Here is a 21,241-nt window from a genome sequence, read left to right as displayed (position 1 = left end):
ACCACCTCTGGACTTCCCTGTTAGATGAGCCAAAAGTCCCCTTTATTTTTTAAAACCACGTGGAATTACCTCTTCTGTAACTTGCAGCTTAAAACCTTCAAATCTTGAGAGAAACACGTAGTCACTGAGCTCTTTTTTCCCCACCTCGTATTTTTCTTTCTTTTTTTTTTTTTCAACGTTTATTTATTTTTGGGACAGAGAGAGACAGAGCATGAACGGGGGAGGGGCAGAGAGAGAGGGAGACACAGAATCAGAAACAGGCTCCAGGCTCTGAGCCATCAGCCCAGAGCCTGACGCGGGGCTCAAACTCACGGACCGCGAGATCATGACCTGGCTGAAGTCGGACGCCCAACCGACTGCACCACCCAGGCGCCCCTCGTATTTTTCTTTTTAAACTCATTTTACACTTTATACAAATACATACATAACAACATAGAAAAAGGCTATATTTTACTGTCTTAACTGCTTGTGTATTTCTTGTGTATTTCTATAAACATATAAAACATGAATTTTATATATTCATTTAAATGCTTTACATAGATACAATCATAGCATGCAGACAATTTTCAAATTTTGCTTCTTTTAGTTTATCATAGGTGTTATTCCTCTATCTAGACAGTTTTAATTATTAATCAGGGATGCAACATAATGACCTCAATATCATCTTATTATTAGATATTTGTATTATTTCCCACTTTTTAATTTTATAGTTTTGCAAGTAACCTATTCAGAACTTTTATTTTATTTTTTTTCAGTTGAATTACTTTCCTGGGATAAATCTCTCAGTGGTTTGTCGGTTCCTGAAGCTCATGCGTTTCCCACATTTTACTTTTTCCCTCTGTTCTTCAAAACCTCCAAGCATGAACCTTGATGCTTGTGTTCTATAAATAGCACAGGAGAAAACACTATTTAAGCCTAAAATCAAAAACCAAATTCAAATGTGATAGGAAGGACTGTAGCACCTGTGAAACATACAGCAAAGAATTTCTCCTGGGAGCATTCCTAATCCCTCCTGTCAGCCCCTGAAACTAGACCTGTGGTATCAGTTTTTTACCTGCTGCAAGATCGGTTGACAGGATCAACCACCGTTTATACCATGATCTCTTGTCCCCCAGGGAATGACTGAGGCAATACTTTGGAAACGGGATACAGGACTTCATAGCTACCCTCGCAGCAGACAAATATAGCTCACGAGGCTCGTTTACAGTCAGTGATTTATTGGTCAGGAGGAATTTTACAATGGAGGAAAACAGGAAAAATTTTAAAAGGGACATCGCACAAATATTTTTGTTGGAAGACAAGGATGGGTCTGTATCTGCTTCTTACTGTATCGGGGCAGCGATTTTAATGCCTAGCTCATAACAGATGTTCAATAAAAATACATTGCATGAATGCAAGAAAAAAGATGACATCCACCCAAAGGAAATCGATATCCTGGATATCACTGAACCACAGAGTCCTCCGGCCAGTCCCTGGGGCCATGTCCTGTACATTAGCCAGCTTGGAACGCAATGTAGCTTATACTTTCGAATTTCCACTTGGCCTTTGCTACCTTGATTATGCCCCTTAGAGCAGCTGTGTTCGGCTACGACGTCCAACGGGACTGTCAGGGCAGAACCTCCATTTCCTGATCGCTTCTGAATCGGTCTTGACCTGGTACACTGCTCAGCTCTCCTTACCCAAATGTTCTGTTACTCTGGTCACCAACACTGCAGTTCACCATCAGCTGTGGTAGCCCTTGGAGAACGAGAGCGAGCGTAAGCATACTTGCATTCAAAACTTATCTCTTGTTTATCTGAAATTCAAATTTAACTGGGCGTCTTCTATTTTTATTGGCTAAATCTTGGAGATCCTATCTCCAGCCACCATTGGGATGCCTCTCCATAGTGCTTCTAGTTTTCTACCTTGGTTGGGACCAAGAGGTAGTCTCACAGTTGGAATCTGGTTACCCCTTGGCTAGTAGTGCTGAGCAAAAGGAGCGTCCAGCCCTGGACATTGAGTTGGGGCTGAGTCGTCTCAGGACAACCACTGGGACATTTTCAGAAAAGAGAAGCTGTCTGACAACCTGGAGAAAAGAGGAGCAAGAAATTACAGGCGGGCTGGTGGAGGACAGTGCCTCCATATAAACTATACAGTTTGTGCTCTTTCTGTTTGATGTGTGTGTCACACAGAAAGAGGGTAGAGAAGGACAAGGGACAGTCTTGTGAATGCTCTCTCAGAGCTGGGAGGAAGAAATGAATGGCACTTCATGGCCATGAGACAGACAACCTGAAGGCATCCCGTGAAAAAACCCTGCTTCTTTGCTCCTTTTCCTGCTCTGTCCTTGCTAGGACCTGCACCCCCGCCCTCCACATGGCTTGTAACACCGACAATGTATGTCCTCCTTATAAAGGTCAAGGAGATAATGATCTCTTTGGAGTCTCCCAGCACAGTAGAAAACACCTAAGGAGTGACGGGGCGAGGTGGCATCATGTATGTTTTCCAAGACCAGTAAGTCCAGATCCCTTGATACGAAGACCCCTGGCTCCAGGGTGTAAGTGACTTATGGAGGACACCTGAGCACTCGTCTTTGTTTTGACAGGTTCCTGGATGCCTGGGAGGACACGTTTGCCAGACCACATCCTCCCTAAAAACCCCAGTCCCCAAATAAAGATGAGACTCACGCCCCCTTTCCTTTCCGAGTGTCCCAGACGCCCTGTCTGTATGTGCTCTCTCTACATCTTCAATAAACACTGCTCTCACTTCCTCCTGGCTCGCGTTTGATTTCTGCCCTGCACAAAGCCAAGGACCATCTTGGCTGGCCCTGCGGAACCCCTTCTGGATGCTCGGACCTAGCCTGCCTGTATCAGTTAGTTCCTGAGTCATGATTTCCTTATTAACATTCTGGACACCCAAGCACATCGGGGCTGATGCTGGACTCTGTGAAGCACAGACATGAATGTCATCCCAGGAAGAAATTCAGAATGAGTGTGGGGTGGGAAGTCATGTAGGGGTTAAGAGTGTGAGCTCAGGAATCAGGCTTCCTGAGTTCCGGTCCAGGATCCATCTCTCGTGGTTGTGTGGTTTTAGGCTGGTTACTTAATCTCTCTGAGTCTCAATTTCCTCCTCTATAAAGTAAGGATAAGAGAATCTACCTCAGAGGGTTGTTGGGAGGTTAAATGAGATAATGCAGGCATGTAAAACACATCCAATGAATTTGGGCCACTAGTCTCATGGTTACCAAACACGACCAATACAGAAGAACAAAAGTGGGAGGTGTTACCAGGGTTCTTTATGTTTCGAGTAATAGCCCAACTCAAACTGGATTAAATAACAAAGGACACTTCATGGCCTCTGCCACCGTAAATGTTCAGAGATGGGGCATGCTTCAGAGTTTGAATCAGCAGCTCAATGGCATCATCAAGGACAGAGGTTGTTTTCGTCCCTCGCTCTGTCACCCGAGTAACAGCTTCCTTCCCCAACCAGCTTTTCTCCCGGTGGTGGGATGGCTGCCAGCCACCCAGTGGAGCTTCATGCTTCCGCATTCACTTCCAAAGAGAGGCCAATGGGGAGGTTTGCCCTGGGATTCCAAGTAGGGGTGCTGAAATTCACTCTGACTTGAGTCATGGGCTCACCCCTGAACCAGTGACAGGGCCTGGAGAATGGAACGCATCACTTGGTGAGTTAAATGAGGGCCCCTGCCGAAACTTCAGGGGGGATCAATTTCTCCCAAAGGCGAGAGGAAGATTCCAGATGGAGAGCTGGTAACACTAGAAAGGGATGCTGGGTAGGCACTCAGTAAGTGGGTATCTAGTAAGTTCTTTGTGGAATGATAGAAATATGTCAGAAGTGTCCCCCCAAGTTAGGTGAAGCCCAAGATGAATGAAATGTGCAACCATGAAAGCATGGGCTGCTCGGGACACGGCAGGAGCGTGTGGTAGATGTCCTTCGTTTCCCAGACGCAAAGGCAAATCTATTAATAAAATTCCTTCCTGGCAGCTGTCTCCTGGTGTAGACTCAAGGAAATGTATATTCAAAGGAAGGGGGAGGAAATTTTAGCCACAAAGCCGCAGTCACTAGTGCTGCAAGGTCGCTTGGAACGGATGCAGTTCCTCAGGACGAGCACAAAGGTGTAAAGGGAGATGGGGCAGAGGCTCTCCAACGTCACGGCCGGAAGGAAAGGAGGAGCTGGCAAAGAAGGCCAAGAGAGGATAGGCAACCTAACTTGAGAATGAGGAGAGAGGGCCGTCACGGAAGGCAAATCAGGAAGTGCTCGCTAATCTCTCCAGGGAGGCCGGAACAGGGGAGGCGCATCGAGAGACCTGGAATGAGCATCCCATAGGCTCCATGAAATGTCCCTGGAGAACCCCTTATCCTGCCTTCAGCACTGACCGTGAACTAGCCCACCAGGTTCTGATGGCCCCCCTGGGCCAGTGAGCCACCGGGGCAACTCCTCTTCAGAGCCTGATACAGCTGGTGCCTCACTGACTAGGAGCTCCAGAATCAGCAGGATGGACCGCTTATCAAGCCTGCAGCCTGGGGCAGAGGGACCCCTGAGCCTGCAGTGTCAGAGCGGTTCGGAACACTAGTCCGAAGCAAGAGAACCACAGGGAGAGGCGTCTGGGACACACCGTTCGTTGTCACACATACAGATAGGTGGTTTGTTACAGCAGCTGGTACTCATCACCCTGATTATCTCACTCCAATGGTGCTCCCAAGAGTGGGGTGGGGCCCCAAGAGGGGAGCTTGTGCAGCTGATAGGAGTTCACACAGCTGCAAAGTCAACCGTCCTGAACGCCACCTTCTTTGTTTTCCCATAGCTGGACCTAGCTTGGCTCCCATGACCCAGGTTCCAACGGAGCAGCGAGTCTGCTCCTCCGAGCCTCCCTCTTGAGTCTCCCCTCCTTGCCCTCCTCTCAAGCTCTTATTTCTTTTGGGTGTGAAAGAGGCTCTTAGTTCCCCCTGAAAGCAGCCCCCCTCTGTGGTTTATAGGGTAAACCGTAAGTTTTGCAATAATCTTTTTTCCTTTCCGTAATCCCCAACCTGACACCAAAAAAATTAGTTTGACTTTGAGACATCTGTCTTTTCAAAAGACATCTGTCTGCAGTCTACTTAGGGGGTTGAAAAACAGAAAGGTGGCTCTTTCAGGGTTCAGTCTCCCTCTGCCCACCTCCGCCTGCCCTTTCACAAGCCCCTTCCCCCACCAAATACCCTGATGACTGGGGGAAGAGCTATGGACACAAGGAATGAGAAGGCAACTTCTCAGTGCCCCAGACTCTCTTCTCCGCCACATTTGTGTATATCTCCCTGTTTCATTCCAGGCAGGACTGGAGATGGTTTACACAGACACACAAAACAAGCTGCGATAACTTTAATGTGAGCAGAGGGGAGACAAGACAAAAGGGAAATGGGCATAAGACAGATGAGGTGCTCCCGCGGGCTGATCTCATTTCTGTTGTGGAAGCAGGTGCTGGCAGAGGCTCCCGCTGGCCCTTGGCTCACAGACCAGTTCCACATGCAACTTCAGGCCTATGACCTGTCACGAGGGCTGCACAGAGTCAGGCCTGCCTGGCCCCAGACACAGCAGCTACTTTGTTCATCACTATTGTCTCGCTAACACTTCCAACAGAACGCCAGTGGGATTTACTATCCCAAACGCTGCTCATCACAACACCTTCTTCTTCCAGGAGCACTCCCGACAAGCTCCCTCCTTAATTCGCACCAGACCCGTGGTCAAGAAAGCCCCCGACTCTTGGCCTGTTTATCGCTAAGCCAACTCTCCTCCTGTCTTGCTAGACGGAAATGGCTGTCACAACCATCATTGCTGACTGTGGAGACTGAGTCCCTACCCACCATCTTCTCCAGCATCCCAACAGTTGCAGGCTGGTAGGAAAATCTGTGTCTTTAACCGTGGTAGAGACAACACCAAGTGTTTGCCACACTGCTTCCTCTCCCCGGGCACAGGGGAAGACTACATCTTTCAGGCTCCTTGGAAGTTTGTTCTGGGTATTGAAAAAGTGGACAGAAGAAATGTAGGTTGCTTCTAGACTGGGCCTCTAAAACATTCTCGTGCAATCCTCTGGCTATCTCTTCCCCTTCTGCAGTGACCTCTGGAGAAGCAACCACACATTTATATGTCTGTACAAGATGGAAGGCTCAAGAACCCAGAGGACATTCTGCCCCTAACCCAGGAGAGCCATCCAACCCATGCTGGACTGTGATGTAGGTGATACATGAAATTTCATTATGTTAAGCCACGGAGATTGGAGATTGTTTGTTACAGCAGCTATAATTACTCATCTTGACCAGTACACTATCCAAGTTGCCGATGAAAGCCATAGCATGGCCCCATGGCAACCATCAAAATGTCCTCAAAATTCCATTATGCCATTGGTCAACTTCAGCCCTCATGTCATGGGTATGGACAATCATGTGGACCAACCCCTCGATCCCCCCAGCAGGTAGTCACCTACTCCCCTGCCTTTGTCACCTGAGGTCTCAAGGACACCATGAAGATATACTCAGAGGCTTTGGGTAGCAGTACATGACAAGACTGTAAGATATCAATTTCCAGTTTGGACTCGGTCTGCTCTGTCCAGAGTCGCTGGACGTGTCAGGTAGACTTGGCACGGAGAAAGGACACCAGCCAATTTTAATCTTAGGTCTGGGTTTTCCCAATCAATCCCTTTCTGCCCACCCTTGCTCTCCTTGGCCAAGGCCACATACCCAGCTCTCGACCCATAGAGAGTCTTTGCGCCATACTCTGATAAAACTTCATTGTGACAGTGCATTCGTTTGCTAGCGCTGCCGTAGTAAAATACCACGGACTGGGAGGCTTAAACGATAGAGATTTATTTTCTCTCAGTTCTGGAGGCTAGAAATCTGAGATCAAGGTGTCGGCCGAGTTGGTTTCTCCTGAAGCTGGTAGATGGCCACCTTCTCACGTAGTCTTTCCTGAGTCAGTGCACATCCCTGGTGTCTCTGTGGCCACATTCCCTCTTCCCATAGGGAGAGCAGTCATGTTGGATTAAGCCCCACCCTAACAGTCTTATCTTAACTCGATCACCTCTTGAAAGGCCTTATCTGCAGAAACAGTCGCATTTTGAGGTTCTGGAAGTTAGGAATTCAACATATGGACTTGAAGGGACAGATTCAGCCCATACCGATCAGTATCCATATTTCTGTGGATTATTTCTGTGGATTATTTAAGGGGGGGGGGAGCCTGTTCTCATGGAGGAGTCAGATCAGCTACAACATAGACTTAACAGGGCACCAGGGTTGGGCTGCATGTTTTCTAGAATTTTCTAGAAGAAGAAAATTAGGAGAAAATACATACCGCCTTGGGTTTGATGATGAGTTTCTAGATACAACACCAAAAGCATAATCCCCCCACTCAAATTTAATAAACTGGACTTTATCAAATTTAAAACCTTTGCTCTGTGAATAGCACTGCTAAGAGAATAGAGATACAGGTTACCTACTGGGAGAAAATATTTGTCAATCACACATCAGGTAAAGGGCTTGGACCCAAAACACATACATAAAAAAAAACTCTTGGGACACCTAGGTGGCTCAGTCGGTTAAGCGTCAGCTTCGGCTCAGGTCATGATCTCACAGTCTGTGAGTTCGAGCCCCACATCAGGCTCTGTGCTGACAGCTCAAAGCCTGGAGCCTGCTTTGGATTCTGTGTCCCCCTCTCTCTCTGCCCCTCCCTCACTCACGCTCTGTCTCTCTTTCTCAAAAACAAACATTAAAAATTTTTTTTTTTAATTCTTAAAACTCAATAATTACTGTGTGGCTCAGTCAGTTAAGCCTCTGACTCTTGATTTTGGTTCAGGTCATGCTCTCATGGTTCATGGGTTCGGAGCCCGCCATCAGGCTCTGCACTGACAGCACAGAGCCTGCTTGGGATTTTCTCTCTCCTCTCTCTCTCCCCTTCCTCCTGTTTGTGCCCTCTCTCTCTCTCTCTCTCTCTCCCTCAAAATAAATAAATAAACAAAAAGAAAAACACAACAATTACGAACAAAAATTTTAATGGACAAGATATCTGAACAGATACGTCACCAAAGAAGATCGACAAATGGCAAATAAGCATATGAAAAGATGCTCAACATCATTTAACATTAGGGAAAAAAACCAAAACATCAGTGAGATACCACTGCATACCCATTAGGACTAAAACCCAAAATAATCTTTACGACACCAATTGCCTGCAAGGATGTGAAGCAACAGAAGTCTCATTCTTTGCTGGCAGGATGCAAATGGTGCAACCACTTTGGGGACAGTTTGAGAATTCTAACTTTTGTCTTAGGGTAATGATGCAACATTCGTACCATGCATTCACCCAACTGATTGGAAGGTAGTTATGTCTGCCGTAAAACATATGTTTATCTCTTTCAAATCCGTGATTTATTCATAATTACCAAAAACAAGAAGTCCTTTTTTTAAAAATATAATTTATTGTCAAGCTGGCTAACATACAGAGTATACAGTGTGCTCTTGGCTTCGGGAGTAGATTCCCATGATTCATCGCTTACATACAACACCCAGTGCTCATCCCAACAAGCGCCCTCTTCAATGCCCATCGCCCATTTACCCTTCTCCCCCACCCCAATCAACCCTCAGTTTGTTCTCTGTATTTAAGAATCTCTTGTGGTTTGACTCCCTCTCAGTTTGTAACTATTCTTTTTTCTTCCCCCCAAGACGTCCTTTATTTTTTATTTTTATTTTTTTACGTTTATTTATTTTTTGAGAGACATAGAGGGAAAGAGCACAAGTTAGGGAGGGACAGAGAGAGAAGGGGACATAGAATCCGAAGCAGGCTCCAGGCTCTGAGCCGTCAGCACAGAGCCCATGCGGAGCTCGAACTCACAAACCGTGAGATCACGACCTGAGCCGAAGTTGGACGCCCAACCGACTGAGCCACCCAGGTGCCCCTAAGATGTCCTTTAATAGGTAAATAGATAAAGAAATTGTGGTATATCCATACAATGGGATGACACACCCACACAAAAAGGAATGGGCCATCAAGACACAAAAACATGGATGAATATTGCTAAGTGAAAAAAAGCCAGTCTGCAAGTCTAAATTTGTTATAATTCCATTTATGTGACAATCTGGAAAAGGCAAAACTATAGAGATAGTAACTGGGGGACTGGGGAAGCAGAGAGGTTCAGTAGATGAGGCACAGGAGATATTCTAGGGCAGTGGTACTGTAACGATGGACACATGCCACCACGCACTTGTCAAAATCCATGAGTAGTTATAACACAAAGATGGACCCTCCATGTATGCGATTTTTAAAATGTCTTAGGAGGGGAGCCTGGGTGGCTCAGTCAGTTAAGCATCCGACTTCGGCTCAGGTCATGATCTCACGATTCATGAATTCAATCCCCGTGTCGAGCTCTGTACTAACAGTACGGAGCCTGCTTGTGATTTTCTCTCTCTGTCTCTGTCTCTGTCTCTGTCTCTTTCTGCCCCTACCCTGCTCATGCTCCTTCTCTCAAAATAACTAAATAAACTTTGTTTTATGTTTATTTATTTTTGAAAGAGAGAGAGAGAGAGAGAGAGAGACAGAGCGTGAGTGGGGGAGGAGCAGAGGGAGAGGGAGACACAGAATTCCAAAGCTGGCTTCAGGCTCTGAGCTGTCAGTACAGGGCCTGACCCAGAGCTCAGACTCACAAACTGTGAGATCATGACCTGAGCCGAAGTTGACGCTTAACCGACTGAGCCACCCAGGCGCCCCAATAAATAAACTTCTAAAAAATTAAAAAACAAACAAATCATAGTACTAGATTATAACCCAAAGTGTAAACCATCCATGAGTCCATACTGATATAAATGATTGAATAAATAGCAGAAAAGAGACATATCTCCCATGCAGAAGGATCCCAAATAACATATGTAGAGCATAACTCTCCCTCCTTAAGTGTGGACTTCACACAGTGACTTCCTTCCAATGAGGACAGTATGAGGGGGTGGGGGGCAGAGTACTTTACAGTGGGGAAACTGACAGGACTTCAGGCAGGTGATGAAGTTTGAAAGCATGTAAATCAGGGTGATAGCATGTACCACTCATATGGTGTGACAAGAATGTCACTTTGAGGGGCGCCTGGGTGGCGCAGTCGGTTAAGCGTCCGACTTCAGCCAGGTCACGATCTCGCGGTCCGTGAGTTTGAGCCCCGCGTCAGGCTCTGGGCTGATGGCTCGGAGCCTGGAGCCTGTTTCCGATTCTGTGTCTCCCTCTCTCTCTGCCCCTCCCCCGTTCATGCTCTGTCTCTCTCTGTACCAAAAATAAATAAAAAAAAAAAAAAAACAAAAAAAATGTCACTTTGCCTCTGTGGTCTTCCTCCCCAAAACTATAACCAGTCTAACTATGAGAAAAATATCAGGCACACCCAATGGAGAACATTCTATGAAATGCTAACCAATACTCCTCAATTGAGGGGCGCCTGGGTGGCTCAGTCGGTTAAGCGTCCGACTCTTGGTTTTGGCTCAGGTCATGGTCTCACGGTTTCGTGGGTTCAGGCCCCACATCTGGCTCCGTGCTGACAGTGTGGAGCCTGCCTGGGATTCTCTCTTTCCCTCTCTCTCTGCCCCTCCTCTGCTCGCACTGTCTCTCTCTCAAAAATAAATAAATAAACTTAAAAAAAAAAACCTGTCAATTGAAAATATGAGAAGGGTGGGACGCTGGGGTGGCTCAGTCGGTTAAGCATCCGACTTCAGCTCAGGTCATAATCCCGTGGTTCATGAGTTCGAGCCCCACGTTGGGCTCTGTGCTGACAGCACAGAGTCTGCTCGGGATTCTCTCTCTCCCTCTCTTTCTCTGCCCCTCCCCTTGCACTCTTTCTCTCAAAAATAAATAAATAAGCATTAAAAAAAAAAGAAAAAAGAGAGAAAGAGAGAAGGGGAGGAGAGAGGGAAGAATAAGAGTGGACAGAGAAAGGACATTAGGTAAAAACTACGAAACTCTGAGTTAAGTAATAATAATGGATCAGTATTAGTTCATTAATGGTAAGGAGGTGCCGTAGTAATGTAAGATGTCAGCAGTCAGGGACATTGGATGTAGAGTATATGAAAACTCTGTACCGTCTTTGAAATCTTTCTGTGCACCTACAACTACTCTAAAAGAAAAGTTTACTTTGAAGCTCCTGGGTGGCTCAGTCAGTTGAGTGTCCGACTCCTGATTTCGGCTCATCATCTCACAGTTTCATCAGTTCAAAGCCCGCGATATCGATGCAGAAACTGCTTGAGGTTCTCCTCCCCTCTCTGCCCCTTCCCCGCTCGCACTCTCTGTGTCCCTGTCAAAATAAATAATTAAACTTTTTAAAAAATTGTAAAATAAAGGGCGCCTGGGTGGCTCAGTCAGTTAAATGTCTGACTTCGGCTCATTTTGGGGAACGCAACTGAATGGTCAGAAGGACATAATAATTGTGACTATAATAATAATCACATAGTAATGCTTACCATGTGCCACACTGGGGGCCTTCCTTGAGATTCCCTTAAGATCACTTAGGGCGGCCATGGGAGGTAAATGTACTTCCTTCTGTTAGAGGGATGAGACCTCAGGGTAGGGTTTATTAATGTACTCACTCCTTTTACAAATACTGAGCACCCACTATGTGCCAAGCACTGTTCTAGGTGCCACAGGTACAGCAATGATCAAAACGGAAATCTCTGCTTTCCTGGGGCTTGCATTATAATGGGTGGGGACAGACATTAAACAACACAAACCAGGGGGTGCCTAGATGGCTCGGTCGGTTGAGAGTCCAACTCTTGATTTCAGCTCAGGTCATGATCCCAGAATGGTGGACTCTAACCCCACATCAGGCTCTGTGCTGAGCAGCTCGGAGCCTGGAGCCTGCTTCAGATTCCATGTCTTCCTCTCTCTCTGCCCCTTCCCTGGTCATGTTCTGTCTCTCTGTCTCTCAATAATAAACATTAAAAATTTTTTTTTAATAAAAAGAAAAAAACAGAGAAATCAGCGAGGTCCATGGCACGGCGGATGGTGAGAAGTGCTCTGGGGAAGCAGAAAGCAGGGAAGGGGAGAGAAGGGAAGGGCTCATGGGACAGGAGACAAATGAAGGGATTTGGGGGTGGGTACGTGCCGGCACGTGGAAGAAACAGTCCAGGCGGAGGGAAGAGCTAGTGCAGAGGCCTAGGGGTGGGAACATGCCTGGTCTGTGCAAGAAGTCAGAGAGGTGCAGGGGGCCTGGCTGGACAGGGTCCTGCTGGCCATGGAGAAGACGTAAGCGATGGGCTGGGTTTGGAGCAGAGGAGTGGCAGGATCTGACTTTGGCTTTAACGGATCGTTCTGGCTTCTATGTTGACTGCAGGGGGCCTCCAATGAGGAGGAGGCTGAGGAACCAGTCTGGGAGAGGGATGACGGCAGCTTGGACCGGGATGGTGGCAGTGAAGTGGAGACAGCAGGTGGGTTCTGGCTCTAATTTGAAAGTAGGAGGTAGAGTCCATAGCCTGTGCTGGTGTTTGAGTTTGGCACGTAAAATAGAGGAATCAAGGACGCCAGTCCTCCTCAGCTGCACCCGCCCAAGTGTCTCCTGGAGTCCCTTTCTCCAAACCCGCGGACACCCCTCCCACCGCCGGGACACCCACAACTTGGCTTAACCTCCTGAGACTGGAGTGGGAAATGCCAGAGCACATCCTGAGCCTTTTGGTTCATCCTGGGCAAAGCCTTAAAGAAGGTAGAACGTGGAGCACGGAGCCAGGCTTGGACCGCATCTTCCTTCCGTGGTTGATTCCAGAGTCCTGGACCTCCAAGTCTTCCCCAGGGCTGGCAGGGAGTGGAGGCTGGGGAGGGTCAAACCCTCCCTCAGCCGCTGGAAGCTGGTGTGGCCTGGGACAAGTCCCTTCGTCTCTCTGAAGCTCCATTCTCTCCTCTCTACACTGGAGGCAGCCGTTCTGACTTTGTTGGGGAGCCGTGACAAGCAAACGAGATTTTTAAAAAATATATGAAAATTGCTGGCCTGTGATTGGGTCTGGCTCAGTATATGTGTCACTTTCCCCATCCCCTTTAAATGACAGGATTTAGGAGTATACCCCTCAAGTAATCAAGTTTTAAAAGTCAACTTTGTTGAGGGGCATACAGCACACTGTGTACATATGAAGTGGACAAGTTTTCTCGAGGTCCTTTGCAATTCATCCTTGCCTGTACCTCGGCCCCAGAAATCCCTGATCTGCTTTCCGATGTAACAGATCAGTTTGCACCTTACAGAATTTAACAACAATGGAATCATAGAGCCTTTTGTTGCCGGCGTCTTTCACTTAGCATGATGTTTTCGAGTTTCACCCGTGGTATATGCATCAGTCATTCATTTCATATTATTACCGAGTCGCATTCCATTGCATGGATGGACCACAGTCTGTTTATCCATTTTCCAATAGATAGATGCGTAAATTGTCTCCAATTCTGGGTCATTGTGCACAGTGCTGCTATGAACAGTCACATCCAGGTCTTTATTTGGACATATGCTGTCATTTCTCTTGCACATAATATACCCAGGAGTGGGATGGAGGGGTTGTAAGATTAAGTGTATGTTTAGCTTTTAAGAAACCATCAGGGCGCCTGGGTGGCTCAGTCGGTTAAGCCCCCAAGTCTTGATTTCAGCTCAGGTCATGATCTCACAGTTTGTGAGATTGAGCCCTGGGTCAGGCTCTGTGCGGACAGTGCAAAGGATTCTCTCTCCCACTCTCTCTCTGCCCCTCCCCTGTTCTCTCTAGCACGCTCTCTCTCTCTCTCTCTCTCAAAAATAAATAAATATTTTTTAAAAAAAGAAAAAAGAAAGAAGCCATCAAGCAGTGTTCCATAATGGTTGTACCCTTTTACATTTCCATCAGACTCCATTTTTTTACCATCTAGAGAAACATCACTTGGTTAATCAAGAAGACAAAAGAGCATGCCGAGGAAAGTCGCCCATGTGACTGTCACGGTTTGTGTGTAATTACCGTGCAACCCAACAATTAGGCCGCCTGTTAAGCATTTGGAGCTGTGCTCAAAGATGTATTCTGTTACATCATCAGTCATTCTTCTACCCTGCTCTGGGGACAGTGCTTCACCCAGAGCTTTTGGTTTTTGGTTTTTCCAGTGAGGATATACTGCAATCTCCTTAGCACAGTTTGTAATGTAAATGAGACCAGACGACACATTCGGACACATCTATCTCTCCCCCCCCCCCTCCACCAACACGACACGCAAGCTCACATGCACACACACGGTAACTTGGAACGCCTTTGGGTAAACAAACTCGGGAAAACATCCAGCTCCATCATGATGACCTATTAAGAGTATCGTCCGCGCTGTCTGATAAGAATTTAATTTTAGAATACTGTTAGATGTGCAGAAGAGCGTGAAGGTAGTACAAAGCTCCCTGCTGCCCCACACCCAATGTCTCCTATTGCTGGCATCTTACGTTACTATGGTACCTTTGTCACACTACTGTACTAATACTGATCCATTGTCATTAGTTAGTTCTGATTCCTTAGTTTTTGCCTAAAGCCCTTTCTGTGTCCCAGGATCCCGCATTACATCCAGTCATCAGCTCTCCTTAGACTCCTCCAGTTTTTTTTAAAAAATTTAATGTTTATTTATTTTTGAGAGAGAGAGACAGAGAGAGAGAGAGTGTGAGTGGGGGAGGGGGAGAGAGAGAGAGAGAGAGAGAGAGAGAGAGAGAGAGAGAGAGAGAATCCAAAGCAGGTTCCAAGCTCTGAGCTGCCAGGACAGAGCCCGATGCGGGGCTCGAACCCACAAACCATGAGATCATGACCCGCGCGAAGTCGGATGCTTAATCGACTGAGCCACCCAGGCGCCCCGACCCCTCCAGTTTTTGACAGTTTCTCCGACTTTCCAGGCCTAGAATCAGTCATTTCTCCAAAGATCCTGCCTCCTTTTATTGGAGAATGATATGAGAAACCAAGATCTGGCGCTAGATGTGCTCAATGCTGCCAGGATGCCTGGCTTCTCAGCCCTCTTGCTGACAGAGCAGGCAGACATATGTTCCTATACTAATCTATGTATATGCACATATCTGTAATGATTTCTTTTTAAAAAAATTTTTTAATGTTTATTTATTTTTGAGAGAGAGACAGAGATAGAGCATGAGCCAGGGAGGGGCATAGAGAAAGGGAGACACAGAACCCGAAGCAGGCTCCAGGCTCTGAGCTGTCAGCACAGAGCCCAACGTGGGGCTCGAACCCACGGACCATGAGATTGTGACCTGAGCCAAAGTCAGACGCTTAACCGACTAAGCCCCCCAGGAGCCCCAGTAAATATTTCTGTACGTGCCCATCTGCAGCTATAGTAAGCCAAACTTGAGTTCACGCTGATGTCCCCAACTCTAACCCAGTGCCACGTGGATCATTCTAGCTCTCCCTTTTGCTTGTCTGTGACCTCCCACTCTGCCAGAGAGTAACCTGGCCCCCACAGTCCACTTACTTAATTGTTCAAGTCCAGCATGCATGTGTGGTGATTTCACAGTTGTTAACCTGTACCCCAGTGGGGACCGACTTCACCAGCTACAGTATAGCGCTGTGTGCTTAGTTTTATGGACTCCACACATTTCCAAAATTACTTAGGTGAGCATCCTTTCCCATCCAAACCTTATTTCATGGCCTGGACCTCCTCTTCTGATGATGGTAAATCCGACCTCCTCTTCTGATGATGGTAAATCTGGCCGTTGGGTTGATATTCCCTGTGGATACTGGATCCCCCTGCCTTACTGAGTCTCATCATTCTCCTCTGCCATCACTGGACTGAGTGATACCTCCTACCTCAAACCAGCCTGAAGAAACCCTCTCGGCCCACCCACCAAGCTCCGTGACCTCATGGGGGGACCCAGCCGTGGCCCAGCTCCAGCCAGCCTTCACTCCCGTCTGAACATCACTGCTTGCCCTCCAGGACCACGCAGCAGGGGCCGACCACTCTGGGCCCTGGCCAAGCTGTCCAGCCATCCTGCTGGCCTGCCTTGTAACTGGGGCCTTCTCAGGTTACTCGGAGGATCACTTTGCCTTAGAAACTCCAGCTGTCACCTCGGGCGCATCAGTAACCGATGCCAAGGCCCTGAGCGGTGGAGGGCTGGCCACAAGCAAGTGTCCCCAGGCATCCCGCAAGCCCCGTGCTCTGTCCCCGCAACCACTGAAAGCACCAGTGAGGAAGGTGAGCGATCTGGGGGTGCGGGGGGTCATCAGCCAACATTCTGGGATGGGTGGCCCTGGGACACCTCCCTCTGATGCCCCAAGATAGCCCATCAGCCCTGCCAGGAGCCTGGATTCCTGTTTCTAGGAGAAGGTGAGAGAGCAGAGAGTGGCCCGGACCAGGAGCTCGGGGTGGGCGGGGGAGGGCTTGGGTCGCTCTGCAGGGCTGGGGACAAATAAGAGGGCTTGACATGGTGCAAAAGCCCAGTGGGGTCTGAGTGGCTTTCAGTCCCCGTGACTCTGTGGGCTCCCCAGGTTGTGTGTAGAGGTGTGAGGTATTGCCTGCTCTGGCCTCTGGTAGGCAGCTTGCCATTGGTGCGCTGGCCAGACAGGTGTGCACGTGGAGGGGAAGCACGGCTCCCAGCCCCAGCTTCAGAGTTTCCAGCCAGCCCCTCTTTGACTGTGGGGGAGCTGGCCGCCTCCCTCGCGGTACGAGAACTGACCTCAGGCTCCTTTAAGACACGGTGATGCCCCCACCCCATCTGGGCCCGGTGCACCCAAGAGTCCAGCACTGCCTCCAAGCGACAGAAAACGCGTCCCTGAGACCCCATGGCAGGATGGCCACTGGCAGAGGAGGACCAGGTCCCCTGGGATGGGTTCAGGAGTAAGCCAGCCGGTCTTGGGGTGTGACAGCCTCCACCACACCCAGGGTGCTCACACTGTGTCCTCTGGTGGCCAGGTGAGACAGATTCTCACCTGGTTGTCGCTTAAAACCGTTTCTTCCTGGCCCACGATGCTGTCAGAACCCTGGGTCTCCTCCCCGCCCCAACCTCAAAGACATTTTCAGGTGCCTGGGAGTGGGAGCCACGGGAGACTGACTCCGTGCAGGGGATCCAGGCATCTGCGGAGGGCCTTCAAAACCAGCCGTCCATGGTTCTTCGAAGCCAGGGTCAGGAAGTCCTCAGAACTAAGGACTCTTCCCCGGAAAACTAAGCCTTCACACCACATACTGCCTACAACTTCAGAGGCTGTCCCTGGGCTGCTGTTCTAAATAGACACAGGGAAACACAGGTTGTTCCATCCAGGACAGTCCCCCCCCCCCTCCTCTCCAGGTTGTGTTCGTTAACCTTAAAAATAAAAATTATTTTTCCGGCAAAAATGGGTTAACGCAAGAATGGTAGAGAATGGTAATTCAGGACAAGCCTATGGCAAAAATCATAGGCTAGTCCGCCGAACCAAGGAGGGGAACTTTCTTTCACAGAGAAGGAGGAGGAAGTCAGGAAGGGTTGTTTTGAAGGAAAGCCCACCGGGAAAAGTGAGGGGTGGGGGCGAAGACAGCTCCTCACTGGCTCAGCTGAGTTGCAGGGCGCTCCCTTTCTCGGACGAGAGGCTATGCACATCTTTCCCTGTTGGACCTGAACTGGATGGTTCTGTTCTGTTTGATGAGTCCTCTGTGGGGGTTGGTAATAGATCATTCTTCCTACAGTTGAGGTAGACTGTTATGGCTCCCCCTTCTGGCCTCCTGGCTCCCTTTTAGTGAGGTTTCCCATTGTTAATTTTCCCATTAAGGTTTGTGGCCCCAGCCCACCTCACCGGTGCCCACATCTGGCCTCTTTTGGAAGACAGAGGCACCCCCCCCCCCCCGCTCCCGCCCCCGGCCAGGCTCTCCTACAGCCGGGAGCCTAGAGACCTCCAGGTCAGCCATACCATGCTTCCTTCCCCAAGGAAGTCAAAAAGGAGAGTCCTACAATTCAAAGGGAAAATCCCCGCCAAAGTCAGTAGGAATTTGTGAGTTCATGTCACTGGGAAGTCCCTTTGTCACATGGAAGTTGGTGAATTTCAGGCACAGCTGGATCCAGGAGTTCAGACACTGTTTTAAGAACTAATTCTCCACGTGGAGGCAGAGAGAATTAGAGGCTCAGACTGGCGCATCTCCTGGGCATCTAAGCGGCCTGCAGGGCCACAAGGAATCCCCTGGGCAGTGTCTCTCCCTCTCCAGCCGCACCGCCAGCGCTGCCATGCCGGCCACCAACCAGGGCTGGCCCGAAGACTTTGGCTTCCGGCTAGGCGGCTCGGGCCCCTGCTTCGTCCTGGAGGTGACAGAAGGGAGCAGTGCTCACGCCGGGGGTCTGCGGCCCGGGGACCAGATCCTGGAGGTGGAGGGGCTGGCCGTGGGCGGCCTGAGTCGCGAGCACCTCGTGCGCCTGGCGCGGCGCTGCCCGCGCGTGCCGCCCAGCCTCGGTGTGCTCCCGGGCCCCGACGGGGGTCCAGCCTCGGGATCCGGACGCGCGTCCCCGACCGCAGCCCTGCGGCCGCTGCGCCCCAGCAGAGGCCTCTCCCTGGGCCGCGAGCTGCTGCGTCTGACGGGCCGCAAGCGCCCCGAGGCCGTGTACCGGGAGCGCAGGCGCAAGGCCCAGGAGTTCAGCCGCAAGGTAGGAGCCGAGAGGGGTGAGGGGTGAGGGGTGAGGAGTCGGGGTGGTGGGCAGGGGACCCTGGGCACGGGCCTGTTGTGGGCCTGGAGCTTGAGGCTCCCATAACCTGGAGCTGAGGAATCTTCTGGAGACATATTTACCAGAAATATAATGACATTCAAGCTTCAAAGCCCTGTACCTAATTTTGTAATTCTTAATCTTTTTTTTAAGTCTATTTACTTATTTTTGAGAGAGACAGAAGGAGCCAGCGGGGGAGGGACAGAGAGAGCTAGAGAGAGAATCCCAAGCACGCTTCACACTGTCAGCACAGAGCCTGATTCAGGGCTCTAACTCATGAGCCACGCACGAGATCATGACCTGAGCCGAAACCAAGAGTCGGACGCTCAAGCCACTGAGCTACCCAGGCGCCCCGTAATTTTGTTAACTCTTGTTCGGTTGTTTTGTAGAAGTTGCTTTTCTTTTTTATTGACATACACAGGTGTATAAAGTACATCAAGTGTACAGATCAACACATTTAACATATGCACACACCCTTGTAATCAACCACCCTCCTCAAAATGTAGAGCAACAGAATATAGATAATGACAAATGTAGAAAACAGAACGATTCCTTCTCCCCGGAAAGTTCCCACGTGCCCTTTTTTCTGTCCTTTTCACCCCATCAAGAGGTAGCTGATATTTCGAACTCCATCATTAGAGATGACTTTTGCCTGTTTGTGAGGTTGGTGTTAATGGATGTACTTGATGTTAATGGACGTACAGCATGTTTTCTTTGGCGCTGAGCTCCTTGTTATGCCCGTGACTCTCACCCACATCCTGTGGCAGTGGATGTTCCCTTCCATTGCCCGTATTACTAACATAGTGTCTTAGTCTGTTGCGGCTGCTGTAACAGAACACCAGGGACCAGGGGGCTCAGAAACAAAAGGAATTAATTTCTCACCATTCTGGAGGCTGGAAGTAGAGGTTCTCAGCACACCAGCAGATTTGGTGTCTGGTGAGAGCCACTTGCTGGTTCATAGCTGGTGCCTTCTCCCTGTGGTGACAGGGGCAGGGGGACTTGCTGGGGCTTCTTGTCTAAAGGCGCTAATCCCATTCGGAAGGGCTCTACCCAGAGCCCTCCCAGAGGCCCCACCTCCTAATACCATCATCTTTGGGGCTTAGGATTTTAATATATGAATTTAGGAGGAACACAAACATTCAGAGAATAGCACATAGTGTTCCTTTTTTTAAAGAGTCACAGTTGTTTCAAGCCCCCACAAAACTGGGATCTGGCCCTGCCTTACACAGCAGTGTGGCTGGCTAGCTGGCCATAGGAGGCCCCGGTTCATGTCCCCCAAACTTCCGAAAGCATTTCCTCTCAGACTTTGGCGTGAACGGGCCCTGAGCGGTGGTAGGTGGGAAGTTAGGGCTTCCCTGAGGACTGAGAGTGACAGCCTGGAATGACCACAAGAAGAGCCCAAGGTCTGAGTCACCTACAGGAAGCAAGGGGTGGCCACCAGGAGAGGTGGAGACCCAGGGCTGGAAAGGAAGGTCTGAGGATGGTGTTGGCCTCGGGCCAGAATCCCAAGCAATCCCTGATTTGCAGAAACCTGACCCTTTTCTGGACAAATCCAGGCAAACCCAAGAAACTGGGGTGTGACACAGTCATGGAGGAAGAGGCTGACCAGTATGGTCGTGTCTGTTTGGGACCATGGGCAAGGTCTCCATGCAGGAACCATCTCAGTCCATCCCCCCTCGTATAGCTGTCCTCCAGGGCCTTCAGATGTGGATGCCGAGTCCAACACCTTGGGAACTCAGTTTGATGATTGGGACACTCTTCCTTGTCCTCCATAGAAAGGTCACTACTCATTCCTCCTCTTGGCAGAGCTTGACCATGAGATTTGGGGGAGCAGAGGGCTAGGAAGCCCTGTTTGCATTTGGCTGTTGCAGAAATGGCTCCCAGCCCACTGCCCAGTGTCAGACCTCCATTCACCTAGCCTTCTCCAGTGCCCAAGCTTGGTCCAGTCCTCCCTTCTTCTAAACCTACCCCCCCCCACCCCCTGCCAGGAACCTCAGCTCCACCATGTACCCTGGTATGACCCTTTGTCTGGGCAGGACCCCAACTTGAGCCTTTCAGCCCATGCCCCTGAGCAGGCCAGCCTCTGTAGCCAAGTATATGCAGTCACTCTCTCATACACACAACACTTAGCTCTGGCCTCCCTAGGTCACCAGTGTCCAGCTCCTCAAAAGATATGACTTCCTTTCTATCCCCAGAATAGGCTCTGCTGTCGTAGCAAACAACATCAAACATCTTGATGTCTTTGCACACCCCACGGGTTTATTTTTCATCCATACAAAGTCCTCTAAAAGTCCAGGCGACACTCTGGGGTGGCTGACCTCTACATGAGGCCCTCAACATCCCAAGACGCCCCCATCTCAATGCGAGGCTTCAGGGTTTTCTCTAGAAGAGAGCATGGAAAATTGTGCATCAGCTTTTAGGGACTTCAAAAAGCAAACTACTGCACCTGCAGTCAATGTTCATTGGCCAGAACTAGTCACGCTGCTGCTCCCAAAGGGTGCTGGGAAATGTAGTCTTCTGTGCATCCAGGGAGGAGAGCTTGAAATATTGGTGAGCACTTGTGCCCCAATCCGTCCTGGCTGCTGTAACAGAATGCCACAGACTGGGTGGCTTAGAAACAACAAGAA

The 21,241-nt window shown here is 49.2% G+C and overlaps 1 protein-coding gene across 1 annotated transcript in view; it reads left to right on the top strand.

Moving 5' to 3' along the window:
- Positions 1 to 18,143: 18,143 nt before the first annotated feature.
- Positions 18,144 to 21,241, top strand: part of LOC115504418 (Grid2 interacting protein) — a 36,125-nt gene continuing 33,027 nt past the window's right edge. Inside the window, exon 1 of the mRNA XM_030301396.1 lies at positions 18,144 to 18,557. Coding sequence (XP_030157256.1) covers positions 18,144 to 18,557 — 414 coding nt within the window. The remainder of the gene's footprint in view (positions 18,558 to 21,241) is intronic.

Source organism: Lynx canadensis, chromosome E3 (assembly GCF_007474595.2).
Source record: "Lynx canadensis isolate LIC74 chromosome E3, mLynCan4.pri.v2, whole genome shotgun sequence".
In the NCBI taxonomy this organism is placed as follows: Eukaryota; Metazoa; Chordata; class Mammalia; order Carnivora; family Felidae; genus Lynx; species Lynx canadensis.
This window is presented reverse-complemented; position numbering and strand designations above follow the sequence as displayed.